This window comes from Zonotrichia albicollis, chromosome 10 (genome assembly GCF_047830755.1).
Source record: "Zonotrichia albicollis isolate bZonAlb1 chromosome 10, bZonAlb1.hap1, whole genome shotgun sequence".
NCBI lineage: Eukaryota > Metazoa > Chordata > Aves > Passeriformes > Passerellidae > Zonotrichia > Zonotrichia albicollis.
Window position 1 is genome coordinate 7,514,932 of NC_133828.1, and position 21,069 is coordinate 7,536,000.

A 21,069-nucleotide genomic window follows, 5' to 3' on the forward strand; every position below is an offset into this window, starting at 1 on the left:
CAAACAGAAATTCATATGGACCTATTACTGAAAACTGATAGTGCAAAAGTATATCAGGTGGAGGAAAAGTCTTTTAATTATTTCTTTTTTGCCAGCAAATGAATTAAAAACTGCATGAAAAATTGCTTGGGTTTTGCTTTTTTCATGTTCTGCCAGGTACCAGACCTTTAAACTCAGGCTGGCCCCTGAAAGTTGAGTCAGTTCTTTTGAGTGTCTGTGTTGTCAGCACTTATAAAGATTTTGTAGTGGCAGCTTTGTTAAAAATACCACAGATGATGTGCCAGCAAACAGAAAAACCACAGCATTTCCCTACTGCCTATGGCAGTGCCTGCAGTGCTAGAGGGGTAAATATGGAAAACAGACACGTTTGTCAGAAAATGAAAACAGTAGGACTCTGGAATCAATGCAAGCAACAGCTGAGTAAATAAGGCACCTTTTTTTGCAGTTACTTACCAACCATAAATGGGCTCTGCAAGTGGACACAGAAAAACTGTAATAAAATCTGACATGCTCATGAGGAGTGCTCTAAAGAGCCTGAGGAAAAGAAATGCTGTATGGAAAGGTAGCAGCAAAGTAGTGATGCCAGAGGTGTTGAATGTGTCAGCTGAGAAAGGCAAATAGAAGAGTGTGTGTGAAAATGAAATTATTGTTTTATCCCAGATCTGTGGGGGTTTGATGGCACTGCTGACTGCTCTGAGCTGCTCTCTGACTGACATGGTTCTACTTCTCTCAGCTTCATAAATTTTCTTTAACCTTAGATCTATTTCAGTTAACTCCTTGACATCCTATTTACTAGCAAGAAATACGAACACATTAATGAGGAGTGCAGACAGTGAAGAAGCCCTAACACCCCCCAGCATCAGGGCAAAATACCACACACTGTCCTCGCCTGTGGGTAAATCCCAGAGCTCCCTGGAGCAGCAGGGTTCCACTGGCCAATCTGGCCAAATAAAACTCTCAGAAGTGTTTTTTCCTGGTTTTATCCTGCTGCCTTAACTCCTATCTCAGAGCACAGATCCGAGCGGGAAACACTCGGTTCAGCCCCGTGCCCGTTTGTTGTGTGAGCATTCAGTCCTTTGGCAAAGAAAGCATTCCTATCATCTAAAGGCCACCTTGGGCAGGGGCAGAGAATGCACTGCAGATTAGCAGGGGCCATTTAGGACGTGGCTGTGTCCCTGCTGGGGGTTACTGTCACCCTGGCTGGGTGGGCTGGGACTGTGCTGCTGCTCCATCTTCTGCTGCATCCCAGGTTACTTCAGAGCCCTGCTGGGGCTCAGCTAAGCCTGGCCTTGTTCTCTCAGCAATTCTCTGCTGGCTGGAGAGCCTGGTGGCCTCCAGCTGCTCATCAGGAGGAGAGGTCAGTCTGGGGCAGGGACCTTGGCTACCAGCACAGCTGGGTCTGCCTGGTGGCTGGATCGTGCCCTGGCTCTGTGTCCCCTTCCTGCACACTGCAGAGAGTGGAACAGGAAATCCTGCATTGTTTCATGTGGATTCCAAAGGCTAAAAGCCAGCCCAGGTGTGCAAGTGTACCACGAATGACACGTCACCTTTTTACCTGTCCCTTCTCTTCCGCCCATTCACAAATTCTGTTTTCTTTCTCCTAGGCACTATTCTGTGGGGCAGTTGAGAGGTGTTTTAAAAGATCCATTATCAATCTTGATGAAGGGTGAGACATAAGAGGTGTAAAACTCATAAGAGGTGTAAAACTCAATGCCATTCCATCAGAAGCCAACCTATTTCCTGATTACAATACATTATACATGTTTTTCAGCCTATTAGCCTTTGCCACACAATGCTGCTATTACTTCTAACACAAATCACCTATATTTCTACCCCACATGGTCCTACTACAATAAATCTTTCACAATTCTAATTCTCTAAAATATCTAGTGGTTTTGCAAAGCTATATTTTGAAACTTGTTGAAAATTGTTCCTAGCTCCATCTCTCTCTCAATAATGTCCTCTCTATTCCATGACCTTCCTAAATCAGCTTCCACTTTAACAAGTTCTTCTAAATGGACATGCATTAATGTATGAGAAATCAAACTCCAGCCTGACTATGAATTCATAGTCTTCAATTCACTTCTCTCCCCCCACTCTGTCTGGCCTTCATAGCCATTTGCAAGTATGGAAAAAATACTGTTCTGTGGTAATGTTTGCATGGTGGCTTATCAAAATAAACCTGGTTAAAAGGAATTTAAATAAGTCTTCTGAGATCACCACTGTTTGCCACAGTTCATGGAACTGTCTTCTATAGACACTCCAAACAATGAAGACAGCACCTGGAAAATACATGAATTTTTAAAAACACTTTTGTACATCTTGCATGTGGGATACCCTGGTTTTCAGACCTCAAGGATTCTCTTCTCTCCTTCCTCCTGAAGTCTGTGTCTAGGCTGAAATTTCATCCAAACTGACAGCAAATACCTGTTACTTAGCTATAAAAGAAACCAGTGCCACATCAAAAATTAAATGTAACCTCAGCAAGTGCAAGTGTGGAAATTACTTTAAATCATGTGGCCTGAGGCTCATCTTGTACACCTACACAGAGCACAGCTGTTGCTGTAGGTCACAAAAAATGCAAAGAACTTGTACTTGAGAGAACTTCACACAAATCTTCTGGCCCTCGCTGCAAGTCTTCTGATCCAGGAGGGAGTTTCTGCCTGCCAAATATAGAGTCCCATGAGATCAGGCATATTCTTGAACCTGGATCCTTCTTGGATCATTTATTTCTTATCTTGGGTTAATTTATTTCTTATCTTTGTGAGTGGGGAGTTCATTCCATGGCCTGTTTGTTCAAATAAATCCACTAGAAAGTGGATGGGAAGCCTGCAGTCTGTCACCAGCAGAACATTCAGCTCTGAACTCAGTCTGTGAGCATTTAGATGTGCAAATGCAGGCTATACCTGTGTTATAGTTCATGGTTTTGTGCCAGTTTTATTTATTCACAGATTCAGTTTTGTTCTTATGATAAACTCAAGTTCCAAAACCTCAGTTCTATTTCTGTGAGCTGGAGCATTTGTTTTGCCAGACAACATTTTACCTTCTGTTTTCTGTGTTGCTACGTTGATATCCCTTCAGGAAATGTTTGAGAATTGCAGATCTGATAGAAAATTGTAGGAGAATCAAACAACTGACACTGAATCAAACAACTGACACTTTGCCCAGGTGGTTGGTTTTTGCAACTTACTCTCTAGACACACTCCTTTGTGCTGTTTTATAGTTTAAACACCATTATTATAAAATTTCTGGAGTCAAACAAGTGGGAAACATAAACAGAGACTGGGGAGTTTTGGTTGTTTGCAGCTGAAATGGACAAGGCTCTTTGTAAACCTTGATTATATAATATTGGTGCAATAAGAAGATATTGCATATACCTGGTATTAAAAAAAATCCTAAACAGCTTTATGCCTAGTTAGAAATCTTAATGTAATGCAAGTCACCTTACAAAAAAAAAAAAAAAACCAAAACATGTAGCAAAGAGCTTGAAATTATAATTGCCCACTGTAATCTAAGATGTTTCAGTAATTTTTTTTCCTTTATTTTTCCTTAGCAGTGCCACTCTTTCTAATTTTGTTATTGACAGAATTTTTTTACTTCACATACTAAGTGTTCATATGGATTATATCTATCTTAATACAGTTTGCAAATTTTTATTTGAACTTGAAAAATATTTCATTATGTTTAATTTAGAGGAATGAGATTTCTTTAATTGCTGTCTGTAGAAGCTATTAAAAGCTCAATTACATTTGCAAATTCATTTTTAAAAGTGTTATCATTTAAAGATTACTAATTAAAAAAAATAATCATGACCTGACAATGTGGGACTTCAAGTTTACTAATAATATTCTCTCTACACCCTTCAAACTGTAAGAAAATAATGTTTAGAATGGAGACATGAATTCTGCTAAGAACTGAAGCAAGTTTGGGCTAGCAATTGTGAATTTGACTAAATAGCAATAGTTTTGTTAGGGAGACAAGATTTTCGAAACATGTATTATATTTTTAATATGTAATAATATATATAGTATATATGTAGTATTTATATAATATATAAAGATATATTTATTATATATTTATATACACTTATATAAATATAAATGTGCATAAATATATAATACATATACATATGCATAAATATATTTATAATACATAATAAATATATAAAAATATATAATATAATATAATATAATATAATATAATATAATATAATATAATATAATATAATACATATTATATGTAATATCCATAATATTATATATTATAGATATTACATATAATACTTATGTATAAATATATATTTAAATAAAATAGATAATATTTTATAAATATATATAATATTTATATAATAAGTATATTATAGAATATGTATTATAATTATATGTATTACTTGACTCCATTCAACATAGCAAATATGACTGAGCTGAGCTTTAGGGAGCTGAGGGAGTGATGGCTGCTGGGTGCAGGTGTTCCAGCTGTGTGGAGCCCACCTGTGCCCCTGCTGCTGCAGCTGTGTATGTCCCCAGGACACAGAGCCCACTTCACTCTGCTAATTCCTCATTGACTATGAGGGGCATTTTTTGCTATTTAATCTCTTTTCCCAAGATGACTCTGATATTTGGTGGCCTGTCATTGCGTGTTTCACAGAATTCAGGAGCTGCTGGGCAGTCAGAGCTCCCTTTTGGAGCAGTGGCTGCTCACCACAGCTCCTGGAGGGGATGGGCAGGCAGTGGTGCTCACTATCCAGCTCTCAGCCAATAGGTTTTATGAGCTATTTCATTTTTTTTTTCCTTGTAAAATAAATGTTATCACAACTCCAGCTATATATACAGTACTGCTGGGGTAATAGCCTGCCTAATTCAGATTAATTGTGGGCTTGCAATGATAAAGGAGCTTCAGCACAGCAGTTATTCTGTCGCACAGATGCAATTAAAACCATATCAATGCAGTATAAATAATGCTAAATTAAGTTGCTGTCCCTCCACATGGTGGCAATTTTGAGCTAGTGCACAATGAAATCTAGCATCTTATTTTGTTCAGAAGGAGTAACTACACTAGGAAACAGTTTCTAATTTCCTTGAATGGCTCTGGAGCAGCTTTATCACCCAACAATATGAAGTGTGTAAACTGCTGTCACCAAAATATCACTAATAATAATAATAATAATAATAATAATAATAATAATAATAATAATAATAATGAGCATTTCCTGCTTTGTTGTTCATTGTAGAGGTAAGAAAAGCTTGAGGTTTACATCTGAAAGTAATGGGATACCCGTGCTAGTCTGAGATGAAGCTAAAGAGACAGATGTGCTAGCATTAAGAAATTTCGTAGTGGAAAATGCATGATTTGCTTCAAATTATTTAATTTTAGATGGTTTCAAGGCATTTTTAGAAAATTCTGAAACAAATTATTTAATGTCAGTTAGATTTTCCTCTGGTTTTTTTTTTGGGCAGCCTGTCACTTTTGGAGCAGTACGCTATTCTCAAGAGCCATCATTTTTTCTTACTGGTATGAAAAAGCTAGAAGATACCAGTCTAAAATTAGGATACTGCTTTTTACACTATTTATATCTTACTGTTGCAAAGCTGTAGCAGGAATAAGTTTAAGGAAAATGGTTACATCATAAAATAATTGGGGAAAAAAGTAGAGATTTAATATAAACCAAGGCAATGTCTTCCTTAGCTTCTGTAATGCAAATCTGTCAGGTGAAAGGTGAAATGAAAAAAATTCATTTTGATTGCAAAGCAGGCACAGAACCTCACCATTAACTTTCTTACTTTGAAGAGATGTGGAAGTGAAGCTACCTCTCCTTCCATGAACCCTCCAAGTGTTTGTTATTGCTGTTTTCACTTCAGTGCTTCACTGTGCTTTAAATACCCTTGTAACTTCATCCCTGGGAAGGCTTTGGATGTTTCAGTGTATTTGTCAGTATTCCCAGTGTAGCTGAGAAAGGTAATGAGGGACAAAAGCATATTAACTGCCACTGTTGGAAAGCCCTGCCTTCAATACCTGATTAATTTAATCAGTCTTTCTTCAGTAAAATAATTCAGCTTTAAGCAGCCTGTAAAAGTTGTAATAAGCACAATAAGCAGTGCACTTCTTTTCTCCCCATTCTATGGGGGAATGTTTTTTCATGCTGACAAAGTCCACTACAAGGAATGCTGCAATGTTCTGCAAAGTTGTTTGTCAGTGCCTGGGTTTATTTTTGCAGAGAAGTATTGATTGCAGAATGAGAAACATTTGGTTTAACAGGGATCGATGAGTGGCAAACAAAGGACACTGAAGTTTGACTCATTTCAATTTGAACAAAAATACAGTACCCAGTGCAATTCGTGATGAAATAATAAATGGTACATGCTCTCTGGTTTTTAATCACATTTCTTTCCTGTCATTTGTGAGTGAGATAGGTTCAGATAGGGGACTGTGATATCCTGTGTGCTGGATTTGGGGCCAGGTTGCATGTGAGGAGTTTGGGGGGAGAGCACTGGGCCTTGCAGGAGGGGGACAAGCAGGCCCACCTGCCTCTGGAGAGAGGGAAAATCTCACCAAAGGGATTCCACCCACCTGCTGTGTGAGAGAGATGAGGGAGAACCACCTTGGTCTGTTTGATTTGGAAGCCCAAACACAAGCTCTTACAAAATACCCGTAATACAGGGAACATTTGTACTTCCCTTTCCCCAGCTGCTTGGGCTGTGAGCAGCTGGGACTCAGGAATATTTTGTGGCACTTGAACAAATACCATTTCATCACCAGGCATTTTGTTGGGAGTATTAAAGATTCATTGCATCAGAAAGAATGAGTTACTTTGTTAAACCAACTGGGAGACCAAGTTGTGAATCCCAGTTTCTATTTCAATTAATATTTCATAATTGATTATTGAAAAATGGAACTGCTTCACCATCCCTCTCTCATCTCTTGTCCCAGGCTGTTCTATGGCTGTTGCCTGCAGGGATACAAAGGTGAAAAATAGTGGGCTTGAATACTTTGAATATGCACATTTTTTCATAAAGAGTATTGGGCATTGACTGTGCTAGAAAAACTAATTTTAGTGTGCTTCTAGTAGCTGCTATTTGTTTGCTTCATTCAGTTGTCTTTGTTGTCTACTCTGTGTCTACATTCTCTCTGGCTCGTGGGATGTTGTGTTGTAAACCAGGCTATGAGTCTGTTAAATTCTGACTTTTATGGCAAGGTATCAGAGGAACAGCATCACAAAATGCATTAAAAATAAATACATAAAAACTCAGTTTGGGTTTGCAATGACTTAATTGTACTTCAAACTCTAAACCAAAAAATATTTTAATCTTTTCTTCCCAGCATTTAAATTCATTGCAAAGTATCTGTTCGAAATCAATATTAATTACACAGAAATTGTGACCCTCTTTAGCAAATGCTTTAAAGTAGTTGTTAAAAATTTAATGTGAAGGTTATTAGCCTGATTTTGGGCAACATTAAGTCTGTGCTAAATATTGTCATGTAGACTTTTTTGACAAAATATTGGTCCCATGTTTGCATAATTAGCAACACCATAGTAAACCTTTTCTTATGATGCACAGAGGAAGCAAAGAACAAATTCAAGACTAGAGGATTTTTTATTTCTACTTAATCAGTAGCTCTATCCCCTACTATAATATAACCTTAATGATGAGATTTCACGTGTGCCCCCTTTTAAGACATTTTTGATATTTGAACTAATCAGTCAGGTTATATCTAGCTGTTCTGAAGAGCTGCTTTTCATAAGAGCCAAGGATAAGCTAAACAGAAGGAGGAGGGAGCAGTTCCTAATGGAAATGTTGGGCTGTCCCTGATGGATAACAATGCCCTGTACAGCCTGCATGGTGTGTGTGCTACCCCACACCTCTAATTCTTCACTTGCAATAATCTTTACACACACATACATGGTTTTCTTTAACATACAGATAAAATTATTGATTATGATGGTATAATTTTTTATGTGAAAGATAAATTAACAAGTTAAAAAAGAAAATGCTCTGATGTGATAGGCTGACCTCAACCTTGGGTCATCTTTACTTTTGCTTCCCATGTTCAGCAGGACATGGGGTACAAAAAAATTACAAAAAGATTTATACACCAAGATAGGGACATGAAGAATGAGAAATCTGCTTGAGTTACTAAAATGCTTGACTCTAATGAGGAGGAATCACCAAGTACTTCTCTGAGAAGTATTTTCATGAGGTTGGTCCTGCCATTCTGATGAGACGTTTGATGAATTTACCTGCAGTAACAGGTAAAGGAGGTAAAACTCCAAGTCCCTGACATGGAAGGCTTTAGTGTCATCCATGTCTAGGTTTAAAGTTAACAATTAAATAGCCCTGAAATGAAAAAGAGGTAAGACAGCAGCATTTCTGTGCCAAACCCTGCTGTGCCACACATTCCCTCTGTGTGCTGGTGCCAGGCTGTGCAGAAGCAAAGGAGCTGTTGTGCATCCCTCACCCCACAGCACCATGGGCATGTCTGCCTTCCAGGCTGCCACCTGCCCCATCCACACTCACACTTCCTGACATTTGCACTTTGGTAGAACGTGAAAGAACTGGGTGCTGACATTTGTGGCACATCCCAAGGTAATTAAGGGAGGCACAAATGGTTGAGCTCCTCTTGGCAGACACTTGTGTGGCTGCACAGGGTTAGTCCTTAGACTGTGAGCACAGCTATTAACCAGTAACTCTGAGAATCAATGGTGCCTCTTGGTCTCTTCATGGAGTGCAGGGGAACAAATCACATTTTTCTGTCAAACACATGCATTCCTTCCAATCTAGTTATAAATAGTTCCCGTGCGTTTTGTTTTGATCGCGAGTAGCTCAGATTGGATTCCTTCCTTAACTTTTAGAAGATGACTTAACATGAGGTGCGTGTCCCTGCCTGGGTGAGGAATGAAACATTTTGACACGAACATTTCCACAGCTACACAAGAAGGAGCTTGCTGAAGTGCAGGCTCTGCCTCAGGAGCATAATGAGCAGCCCCTGAAACTTTGTTCCCTGTTAAAATATTCCGGTACTTGCAGGAAAGTATCAGTGGAGTTTGCTAACACTGTCTTTCACTCCAGTTTGTTCACATGAATTTTTTGCCTGTTTGGAAAGTTATCAGGAATTTGTCTGGGTGATGTGATGAAAGTCAGGCTCTCTGGGGAGGCTGAAAAGGGGAAGCAAGAATCGAGTAAAGGTTATGCTTCTAAGAAGGGAAGGGTACAGCTGTGCTGCAGAAGGCAAGGAGGGGAAGCAGGGAAAAATAGTTTGAGCAGAGCTTGTGGAGAGAAGAATCTGCAATTAAAGAGGAATAGGCAAGTGGGAATACATAACTTCATTGGAAAATGGCAATGATTTTTCTAGTGTTAAAATGTACTGAAGCATTTCACATGACACTTTTTTTATTCAACCTTTTCTTCACATAGCATGCTAATTATATTTCTTTCTATTAAACTTATATTCACTATAAAACCTTTAACCAGTTCTGTTTATTTCTTCTCACACACCTTTTTTTTTGCACAGGAATAAAGAGGGGTTAGCACAGAGGAGCCTATAAAGTGCATTATGTCAGCACAAAATTCCTGCAAAGTTCAGGGATATTTTTTCTTCTTCTAGGAGACAAAAAAACCTAAAAAAATCTCTTTTTAATCCTGGCCTTTCTGTATGTTAGGCTCACTTCTCTCTTCTGACACTTCATTATGGATTTTCTGAGTTTGAATAAAAATCTAGTTCTCTTTTCTGGTGGATAAGGTCACTACTGCTGGGAGCTACTTTCTGTGCGTAGTATATACTTCAGTGTTTTGTGTCCTGCAGACTGAAAACTTCCCAAGTGTGGGTGGTCTCTTGCACCTTTTTCTCCCCACTTCACAGTATTTACTGTCTGTGATCTGGCTGAAAGCAGATCTGCTTTCTGCCTGCAAGAAATGGCAGAAGCGCTGCAGGGTTGCCAATAAATTCCTGTGAAGAATCCTGGCAGTGAGGGCTGATGGTGTTGTTGCTGTGCAGATGTCCTGTGGGCAAGTCTTGGCCCCATTCATGCAGGAGGGTTTTGGTGGCTAGGAAGAGAACTCAGAGTTTCAGGGCCATAGGTCAGTGCTGTTGTTTCTGGTCTCGTAGCCTTGTGAATGGTTTGTTGTTCATCCTAAGCCTGAAAGGAGCAGGAGTTCTGTACAGCAACATTACGTGCTCATGTAACTAATAACGTATTGTAATTCTTGCCCATGAGGTGGCTGAATTGGAACTGGACTCGTTTCAGAATTTCCTAATGTTTAGGGATTTCATTCCTGAAATGTTATTGTTCTTGTAATTCACATGTGTTGCTCGTTTAAGAGTGCTTTTCTTAAGGTAATTCCTAAGTTCTTTCTTCTTAAGAAAAAAGTCCCCATGTGGATTTGCTGATCTCTTTGTGTAGGATGTGTTTTATCACTCAGCCTTCCCCATGTGAATAGGAGTAAATGGCAGCAACAGCATTCTCTGACCTATCAGCAAGAGGTAAATGAAACTTAGAAATAGCTTGTACAGCTCTTTGACCTGTAGGAAGAAGTTTGGGTTTGTGAATCTGTGCTTGTCTATGCAGTTCTCTTCCAGAAGGTGAGGGTTTGTGATGAGCAGGAGCGTGGCTGCAGGTGCAGCACAGATCTTCTGTAGGACAGGCAGTGGAGCTGTGAGCAGCCTGCAGAACACCTTGACAATGAGATGGAGAAGAGGAGACTCATCTTCTTTTTAGAGTGTCACTTTTTGTCTGCCCTGCCTGTAGAGATCTGACTTTGTAAATCATGTGGGAAGATTCATTTGGGGACCAGAGCATGGTCAGCGTAGCAGACATGCAGAGGTAGCTGCTGTGTAGGTACACACTTTGTGGTAATTGGGAGTGGGGCTGGCCCACATGGTTTTAAAGCTGTGAAAAGCAGGAGAACAGCACTGACAGCAATGAGCCATGGAGTGCCCAGGGGCACTGACCAACCACCAAAGGGAACAGAGGGCACACAGGTGCAGTGCATCAACAGGAGGGCTATAAAAGGTTGGGCTAAAGAACAAGAAGGGCAGACGCTTGAAGTTTCTGATGTGTTTTGAAGCTTTCTGAAATGGTATGGTGTTATTCTGTTTGGGTGAATGCTTAAAGCCTTCTGAAACTGTATGATGGTGCTCTGTGTATTGTGGCTGTCTTGGCTGTGGCCTGTGCTGTGACATTGCTGTATCAGAATGAGATCATTGTGGCTGTTGTGATGCTGACTAAACTTGAAGGCATGGCTGAATCTCTGGTTTGCAGTCCATTGCTGTAGTTTAGCATTACTGTGTCAGGTTTCTCAGGCACAGCCTTGGGTCAGCTTGGCCACTCACATGTTCATAGTAGCACCAGAGTTTCCTCCAAGGTGGCTTCTCAGTTCCTGAAGGAACAGCTACATATTTGGTTTTAAGCACAGTTTCAGTATCTTCTGAAAGCTTTTCTTAAGTCCTAGGTGGTAGTTATAGATTTGTTTTATGTCATTTTCCTTGTTACCCACTGACTTGGGTGGTCCTAGATGCCCCTTCAGCAGCAGTGAAACTTCCCTGCAAGAGAAGATGCTGACAGCATTCAGCAAGAGCTCCTGGAGCAGGATCATTTTGAAGTTGGCACTGATGGGATCTAAGCTGGAGCAATACTGACTGCTGTGAATATTCCTCCCATATCATTAACCTGAGCTATCCTCTGTGAGCCAAGTGCTGTCTTCTGCCTGGTGCTGAACTCTCTGCAGAAAGTGAGGATTACTCAGCGCCTGGCAGGACATGGCTACGTAACACTAAGGACAGTGATTAGCTAATTCAGTTAGAACAATGTATTTATTTGCCAGTAATTTGTTTCTTCTTGTGCAGTTTTCCATTTTCCAGGCATTACATATGGCCAACCAGACAGAACCACTCTGTTCTCTGAGTAATTCCCCCTATTTTTTCACAAGCATATAGATATTTCATTTAAACCTTTGCAGCCTCCCTTTGTGGCATCTGCTTATTTATCACTGTCTTTAAGATCCGTTTTCCACTTGGCAATGTTCATATTTTTGGTCCCCTGGTTACTGCTATTGTAAATTATTATCCAGTAAGATTTATAGCTGTGAGATTTGTACAAATAGCCTGTCTCCCCCACTTAATGCCTTATCTCTAAGTTACCTCTGTTATTTACTAATGAAACTGTATGGTTAATTTTTATATACATTTTTGCAGGTATGCCATGAAAATTTAGGTCAGACCTGGAATTACATCAGGCTGTCTGACAGGCTGCAAATCTCCCTGCGCCATAGGCACCAAGCAGATGTGTGGGGAACCCACTGTAGCTTTACAGTAACCTAAGCTGTTCCTAGGCATGGGAACCCCATCACTGACAGAGAATAATGTAGTGCCACGTGAAATCCTTGGGGGTTTTATTGATTTTTTTTCTCATTTAAATTCACAAGGAGGAAATTTAATTTCACTTCATTTCCATTTAACAGGGGTCACATGGAAAAGTCTGTAAATACATTAAATTGCAGTAACATTTTAATAATTTTAGGTTAATTTTTCTTCTTCTCTTAAATCATATTTTGCCACTATTGAATTAAGATTTTAAAGTCTTTAGGTACGCTTTATATGATTTTTGTTGGGTTTTTTTCTGGTTTTTTTTTGGTTGTTATTTTTTTGTTTTTGTTTATGTTTTTTGTTGTTGTTGTTGTTGCTGGTTTGTTTTTTTTTTAAAGGGTTAGGCCATGACATATGTAGATTGGTGTGGGTTGAGTTTTTGGGTCCTACATTTTAAGAATTAGCAAAACCCATGTCCTACTTGCCTTTGAGAGCTGTTAGTAACATTGATGACACTTTTATCGCTCTTGGTTTATTTTATACTCAGATTTAAAAAACATATTCATTATCACAGTATTTCACGAAGTAAATTCAAATAAACTCTGTTCTGATGATAGAGATTCTCCTCCCAGCCAAAACAAGAAAAGCAATGGCTGTAGAATTTCCTCCTTGTGAGGTTGAGACATTTGGGGATGGGTGATAAGTTGACTCTTGATTTGTTTCATTTTTCCCATGTCTGCATTCAAGAAAGATGGGTCACAATCTCAAATATAATTTTTTGTATTTATTTTGAATAGAGGTAAGGGAGAAGCACTTTGAAGGAGAGGGTGGTTGTTTGTTTTTCAGTTTCCTGGCATCCATGAGTGAGCTGAGGAAGGGTAGCTCAGTGTGGTGGGATATTCTGAAAAAATTCTTCCCTCTGTAACATTGCTGTGCAATAAAGATGGCACTGGATTCGTAGGGTGATTGTTTTGATTTTATGATGATTTTTCCCAAATTAAATCTCATTTTTTACTAAAAGTGTAGTTTGTGTAAAATTAATGAATAATTTTTTATGGCATTTCAGCGTGAGAAGCTGATACATGAGTTGGAGGAAGAAAGACATTTGAGACTCGAGAGTGAGAAAAGGCTGCGGGAGGTGACGCTGGAGTCGGAGCGGAGCAGAGCCCAGATGCGGGGGCTGCAGGAGCAGTTTTCCAGGTATGCACCACCATAAATTGCACCCAAAATATGGCAGAAACATCCTTTGGTGCAGGTGGTTTCTGCTTTTCTATGGCAGAAACATCCTTTGTCCAGACCTGTTGATAACTCAAATGGATCTAATCTAAGGCAAAACGTGCTGTCCCTCGGAAATTCCATGAACACCACAGGCTCTTGGCTAAATGATTGTTGGGATACTGAAAAGGTTTGTGCCCTCATTTTATGGGATGGTGAAAATTTTCATTTCTAGGGGTTTTATGTTTTATAGAATTCCCAATAATTTTTTAAGTGTTCTCAAGAAGTGCATGCCACTGGTAAGTCAGTTTGTCCTGTAAGCAAGAATGGGTTTGATCAATCTGAATAAAGAGGGAAAGAAAAAGAGAAGCCTTTGGGCAAGCTCCTTCTGCTTGGACCTACTTCAAATCTTTTCCTGCATTTCCTGGGCCAAAGCTTTGGGCTAGAGCAAAGCTCCATTTACAAGAGAACCAGCTTAGAACAGAGATTAACACAAACCATTCGTATGATAATAGTAAGGATTTGAGTTATTTATTGTTTTCATGATGCATGATGAGATCTTGTAGAGCAAACAGATTTTTTTTTCATTGTTTTTGTCATGTGCACAGAAACAAAACAATCCAAAAAATCAAAAGAAATAATGGAATTTCATGTATATTTTCCATCAAGGCTGAATATTAACTTCTTCCCTTAGCACTGAATTGTTAAAAGCTCAAGTTCAGTTTAATAAGTTGAAAAAAACCTGGAGGGGTTTTTTTTATTATTGGTTATGTTTCTTTGTGGTTTTAGAGTTTTCTGCTTTGGGCATTTTTTGTGGTTTTTCCCTTATTTCCTTGGTGTTTGCCATGCTGCTCCTCTGATTTGAATCTGGGTTTCTAGGCAACATTGCAAAAACTATTGACAGCGTTAATAAAATTTGTTCTCCTCTGTTATTTTGTGTTTGGAAAAAATTTGCATTAATTCTCTGCAGAATTCAAAAAACTATTTCAAAAATCCTTAAGTGTTCAGTTAATTTTGAAATCTCCATTAAAAATGCTAAGGATATTAGTTTTTTAGTTTTCTGTTGTTCCTCTTCATTGATCCTCAGTTTCAATTTTACTTATTCTGATGAGACTCCTGGAGTAATATACACAAAATAAATCCACCCCATGAGTATTCCTGGTTAGAATATTTTGCTCTCTAGTATATTAATCTTTGTTTGAGGAAGAATTTCCTGAGGTCCTCATTTTAGGACAGTATTATTGCTGCAATAGTTAGAAACCTGTGAAATTAACTTTGAAGGTGATGGAGCCATGGTTAGGAAAAAAGAAGGGGTGAGGGGGAGCCAGTCTCCAGAGTGATGCTCCCAGTACCTTCATAAAATTTTAACTGATGCATATTCCGATCTTTTCAAGAGAGCTCTTCATTATTCCTGTGGAACTGCTGTAGTCTGATTCATTTCTGCCTGTTTCTGAAAAGAAAAACTATTTTATTAGTCAGGATCCCTGAAGTCCACTATCTTCAAATTAATCCATTCTTTTTCTTTCACTTCTATTTGCAGTTGAGTGTGCTCGGGTCTATCAAGAAGCAGAGGGACACAAGTTCTTTGAATTAAAGTTGTTTGTCTCTTTATGTCTGTCCCTCTGATTTAGATAAAGGTGAAGGCCCTCTAAATCAGCATTATGTTCTTTTTAAGGCTGTCTGCACATTGGCTAAACTGTTTGAAGGCAAACTTAAATTTCATTTTTCATTAATGGCAGCTTGGTTAGCCATGTTATTCCAGTGAGGAAAACTCCTGCTGGCCTTATCAGGCTGTGGCTTTATTTTACTGTAGGCCAGATACTAGGAAGAGAATATGTCACTTTAAATATTTTGTTTTATTTTACATCATTTTATTATGATGAATATTAGGGGTTATTTTTGCTGATTTTTAGTAGACTATTAAGATATTTGCTTACACAAACAGACTTTCTCTCTAAATGAGTGTATTTTTTCTTATCCTGTTTGAACAAACAATGGAACTGGAAGCTGGATAATCTTGTGCTGCCTAAAGATTCTGTATTGTTTGAAGGATTTGCAACCTTTGCTTAGTTTGAGCACAATTAAACAGGACAAGACAAATGATGATGGGAGGAAATGTTAAAACCAAGTGAAGAAAATGACTAGAGAATAATATTTTGGGCTCAAACATTCTATCTTTCAGATGTGGATAGATCAATGTAAGAACATATATTACAGCATAAATCTTTTAAGTATGTGTAATTCCTGAACTGAGAAGATTTACCTAGACATTTCTACATATATTTATTTACATTTCAAACTATTTTCTTCACATGATGGAAAGAATGAAGTATAGTAGTTGGTGGTAATCTGTAAGTCGACCTTTGTAATTAGGAGAGCAATGCTCCCTATTCCTAAATGAAATTGTGGGGAAACTTTAATCTGTCATATAAGCATATGGCTTGAGATGGAGGACTTCAGAAGGTGAGGGGTCTCTTATTGAATGAAGTTTCTGTTGTTACCCAGTAAGCAATATTTCAGCCCAGTAGTCTGAAATAAATCGAAGTTCTCTTTCTTAACACCTGCATAAATCTGCCAGAGCCTTAATGTGACACAGTAGTTAGTTTGATAAATATGTGGTACCTGCTGAAAGAGCTTTTAAACTGAAGTTTCTTTTCCAGAATTGTAACATGTGTCCGTGTAGTTTTAAATCTGAGTTTTAATTTTATTAGTGATGAAATATGTTTGAGGTGTGGAGAAACCTTGCAGGAAAAATATTTAATACTCAAGTTGGGTTTTTACACTGTAGTTGGATGCTGTTATCTTTACATTGCCTTAGTATGATCTCACCTCGAGTTGAAATACTTGATGTTTTCTTTCTTAAACCTACTGAGATCTGTTGCTTTGCTGCAGCTGTTACATTCCATAAGGCTCTTTTTGGCATGGCATTGTACAGCTGCACAGTTCTCAAATGTACAGAGACCTCCCTATAAAAAGAAATCAGCCCAGTTTCTTCCAAGACAGTGCCATGCACTCTGAGTTTCCTATTTTTGTTGTACACTGTCTCATTTACCTCCTTGCTGTTGGTTTCAGCTGTGCTTTTCCTGCTTTCAGCATTTTCCGGCAGCAGTAGGAACAGAAATGCAGCAGCTCTGCCCACAGCAGTAGGTGTGATTTATGGTATCATTGTAAAAAGCACACTAATAGACACAATATAAATTGATTGCATTTCCTTGCTGTACATCAGTAAGCAATAGAACTTCTTGTCTGTGGAATGCATACAGTTCAGGTGACTAAACTGTGATTAAATGTTAAAGCAGTAAAAGAAGTAGCTTTACTTAAGTTACTTTGATCACTGTTTTGGTCTGAATGAAACAAGTTCAATAAACACTATTATAACGTGTATCTGGAAACAGTAATTGAAGACCCCATTATCAAATCTTAAAATCCCTTTTGGGTAAATTTCAAAAACTATTTCAGTTAAAGTTGTGTTGTTTGTTGGTACCAATGTCTGTGACTGGAAAATTGCCTTAGGCTTTTAGATGTTATTGGAAAAGTAGGCAATGGTCCTTTTTTGATCTGCCAGGGCCCTGTGAATGGGATGAGTCCAATTCTCATTGAACTGTATATTCCTCTCCCTTTAGTATTGACTGTAGGGTTAAGCCTGTTGCTTCTGACAAGGGAAAATATGACTGCTACAACACTTGGCATAAAAGAACAGTCTGGTTGTAGGTTTAGGCACATCCTTCATGTATTTTCCAATTATTGTAATTCCCCTAGCTCCACTCTGTCTTGTCAACAGGTGAGTGGGAATGATAACTGTTAATCCTTGCAGCTGTGATAAGGAGATTTTTATGCATTGCATCAGCATGTTGATGTGGAGTCATCACATTGTAATTTCCAAGGTCTGCTCAATCTGGAGGTCACTGGGACTCTAGAAATATGGTAACAACAGCATGAATACAACAAGTGATGACCCTAATGTGATAGAGGATAGAGCAGCTGAGAGCTGTGGCAGTCTGAGAGCTGGGACTCTAGAAATATAATAACAACATAGTGTAGGGTAGCAACAAACAATGACAAAACTAAAAACATTTGTTCCCACCCATACCTCCTTCCCAGGCTCTACTTCATTCCTTCACTCTTGACTCTTCCACCTGAGCAGCAGGGTGGGTGTCAGGGTTGTGGGGGAAGCTGCTGAGCTCTGCAAGCCTCAGGATATGGTGTGAATGCTGCTTTGCTGGGGCTCTGACCTACTGCTTAGGGTATTGATCTTACCTTCTGATTAGAATTGACAGGGTTAAAGAATGAAGTTTCTTTTAGATTAACACTGTTGGGGTGAGTACATTACATTTTAATTTATGTGCATCTACAACACTTAGGTACATATTTCATCTATAACAGTTACTCAGAACTGTCAAGAACCATTTTAAGATCCAAGGGCTTTTGTGTGAATAGTTTTCACCTGACAGAAAATAAAGGAATGACTTTGGTAAACTCATGAAACCAAGCCCAAAGAAAAGATTGCCTGAAGTTTTTGAGTTTGACCCCACTCAGTTTCTGGGCTGCTTTGTACTAAATTTGCTGGTTTCCTGTTGTTTTACCAGCAAAAAGTAAAAAGAAAATTTTGTCATTTTTGATACTAGACCCATTTTTTTCCACTCTTTAGTTCAGTGTATGAATATGATGGTTTTGAAAGTATATGCACATGAGAAAAACCTTCAATGAGTGTGGTGGCTCAGTTTTCTTCAAAAACAAAATTCTCATTCTCGTATCAGAAGCCATCAGGTTGAAATAATATTTTCATACTGAAGCTGAGAAAGAACAAAAGCAATGAGCTCAGAGTGACTGCAGAGAGCGACTGAAGAACCAGGATAAACTTGAAACACAGGACTCCTGCCAGGACCAGAAATTATAGCAGATTTTATAGCATGAAGTATATTGACTTTTCAGAGAGCAAAGGATTGCTTTGCTCCAGGTGTTATTCAAGATGCACAGGAAAGGACCTGCAATTCTCCATTTTCTGTGGACTCTGAAGGCACTGAGGCTACATGAAAAGCCAGCCCTATTTCAGTACCAGTGCACTGGTAAATCATGTGTGGTGTTTCATGACAGCCCTTAGCTGCTGAAAGCTTCTTGCATGGGGCCAGGGAAATTGGTAATTTTATCTTCCAGAGGCAAAAGCAGGGTGATCTGTGTGCTCAGGAAATCCTGTGTCTGGCTTGTCTGTGTGCTCACAGGATGCATCTTACTCATATTTCTGCAAGTTTGCATCTATTGCCTTTTACTGATTTCTCAGACATGAAATGATATTCTGCTTCCTGTTTTATTGGAATAGAAATGTTCAAGTGTAGTTTATTCATGTAAAAATCAGATCCATCTTTCTGAACCTGAACATGGGAAATTCTCTACTTCAGGTTGTTTGTGTACCTTTGTCTTTTAAAAAATTATCTACATTTCATAATAACTGTATAGCAAAGAATATTGAAGAGGAACTGGAGGAAGTACCCAGACAGTGTGGTGATAAAGGCCTTAAATTGATTAGATTTAAACTAGATAAGAACAGGTGAGAAAAAGGCCAGGAAAGAACAAATGTTCTCTTAGGCTCTGTCACGGATGACTCTGCTAAAATAATAGGCTGTTTGTTTTTTTAAAAGCATCAGTCTGGTTTGAGTTCCATGATTGTCCAGCAGAGTATTTTCTTACACCAACCCAGTAATTTCATCTCTTTGACTTCTTGTCCTACCCTGTCATGTTGTACAATGGCACTTTTTGTTAATGATCCCCTTCTGATATGGAGATTATGGCCAATTTTGGAACTTCCATTTCACAGCCTGTGGTCTTTCCTATGCTCCACTAAGACACACATGAGATGTCCACACTTTGATTTCTGTGTCCACACTTTGATTTCTTCCAAGTGAGTATTTGCCCTGGGGAGTCAGAAAGACACACACATTTAAAATCAATGTAAATTAGACTGATCCTCTGATTTCATGATTAGCTTTAATTGCTACCTAAACAACGTGTATTCATCCCATTTTAGTTCACTGATCCTCTCTGCTTGTGGTTTCTTTTGTCAAATGATTGAAAACCCATGCTCAATGTGAAATTTGCAGATTATAGACTGTTCCTCTTTACTAATGGATCAGAGAGAAATGTGAGTTCATGATCACAGTTTTTATGGTTGTTTTCCTGCTCGATGCTTGAGGTGGCTTGTATTAGTAATTTTTCTGTACTATAAAACTTGTAAACTGTAAATGTAGCATTAATGGGCAGTGGTGTGCATTCAGATTGATGGTGGTAGGCACAGAGCAAATTAAACCATGAGTGAATAATATGATTAAAAAGCTGACATAAAATCAAATGATCTTCGTAGTTGTACTTCTCTTTTATGAACATGATTGGAATCTTCAAAGGTTCATTGGTTGACTGAGTCTATGTTTTACCATTACAGTTTTACATCAAACTAAACCAGGCAGCCTACATCCCCATTTTAATTGCAAGCAGATAAAAATCTGATCCTGAAAAGTGCTCATCCTTTTAAAGATTTTGGGGTAACCTCTGTGAATCTGTTCTAGGGGATGGCATCCCTGTCCATGGTGGGGGAGTTGGGAGTAGATGATTTCTGAAGTCCTTTCCAACCCAAACCATTCTGACCCAAGCCATTCTATGATTCATCTCTCATTAAGAGCAGAAGGAAAAGAGTGTTCCAAGTACTTTTGGAGAGTTTAGTACCTTAAAAAGTCAAAATATACAGATTTGTGCAAAAGAGGAGAAGATCGTGAAATCCTGACTGTTGTTTCCCTGAGTAGAATAATAGAGGAATACTTAGTTTTGACTAGATTTAAAGCAAGGTTTTGGAATATATATGAGGCAGGGAGGAAAAAAGGCATTTCACAAAAGTACTCTAAAGGAAACGGTACAAGAACAGTACAGGAAAATGGGCACAAAGATGTCCCTGTCTGGATACCATCTGTTGAACCCAAGGTGGGCTCTCTAGATTGAGACTTCTGCTCTCCTCAGCAAGAAACTTCTGTGGAATCATATCTTTACTACAGTTCGCATAGCTGGCGTTCTAATGCTGGTAAAGAGCTGGTCCTAGAATGTGACCAATACATAATTTGCAAATATAATCAGTTTTTCATCCTGCTCTGTGTAACCTTTTAAGTATCTCCACTAAGTAATGAAAATAGAATTATTTATCTGCCTGACTTGAGGTGGTAATACATTTTTTCAACCTAGTAGCAATTCATAGTCTGCATAGATTGGATTTTTTCACAGGAGAATTATTATGGTAATTTTAATTTTATCTTAAAACTTGTAATTATTCCACAGTATTGTTCTAATGCAACAGGTTGTGCAGCAGTTCATTTGTTTTTAAATGCTCAAATCTGGACAGGGCAACTTAAAAATTTAGTTTTAATCTTATTCCTTTACCGAAACATTTTGGGTCTGTTTGCGTCTCCACACACTTCAAATATCATTATTAAAGGTTGCAGTGACTATAGTTAAAGCTGAAAAGCTATTGTACTAGATGCTCAATCTTGTGGAGTTTTGCTTTTCAGGATATGTGATAAA

General features: G+C 38.5%; 1 protein-coding gene across 6 annotated transcripts in view; it reads left to right on the forward strand.

The window, feature by feature from the left end:
• The window catches only part of NCKAP5 (NCK associated protein 5), a 223,919-nt gene that overhangs the window by 37,800 nt on the left and 165,050 nt on the right, over nt 1–21,069 (forward strand). For all 6 annotated transcript variants that reach the window (XR_012581905.1, XM_074547930.1, XM_074547932.1 and 3 more), the window contains exon 3: nt 13,364–13,497. Coding sequence is in view for 5 of the 6 variants with exons in the window: in XM_074547930.1 (XP_074404031.1) it covers nt 13,364–13,497 (134 nt within the window). In the remaining variant the exon portion in view is untranslated. The remainder of the gene's footprint in view (nt 1–13,363; nt 13,498–21,069) is intronic.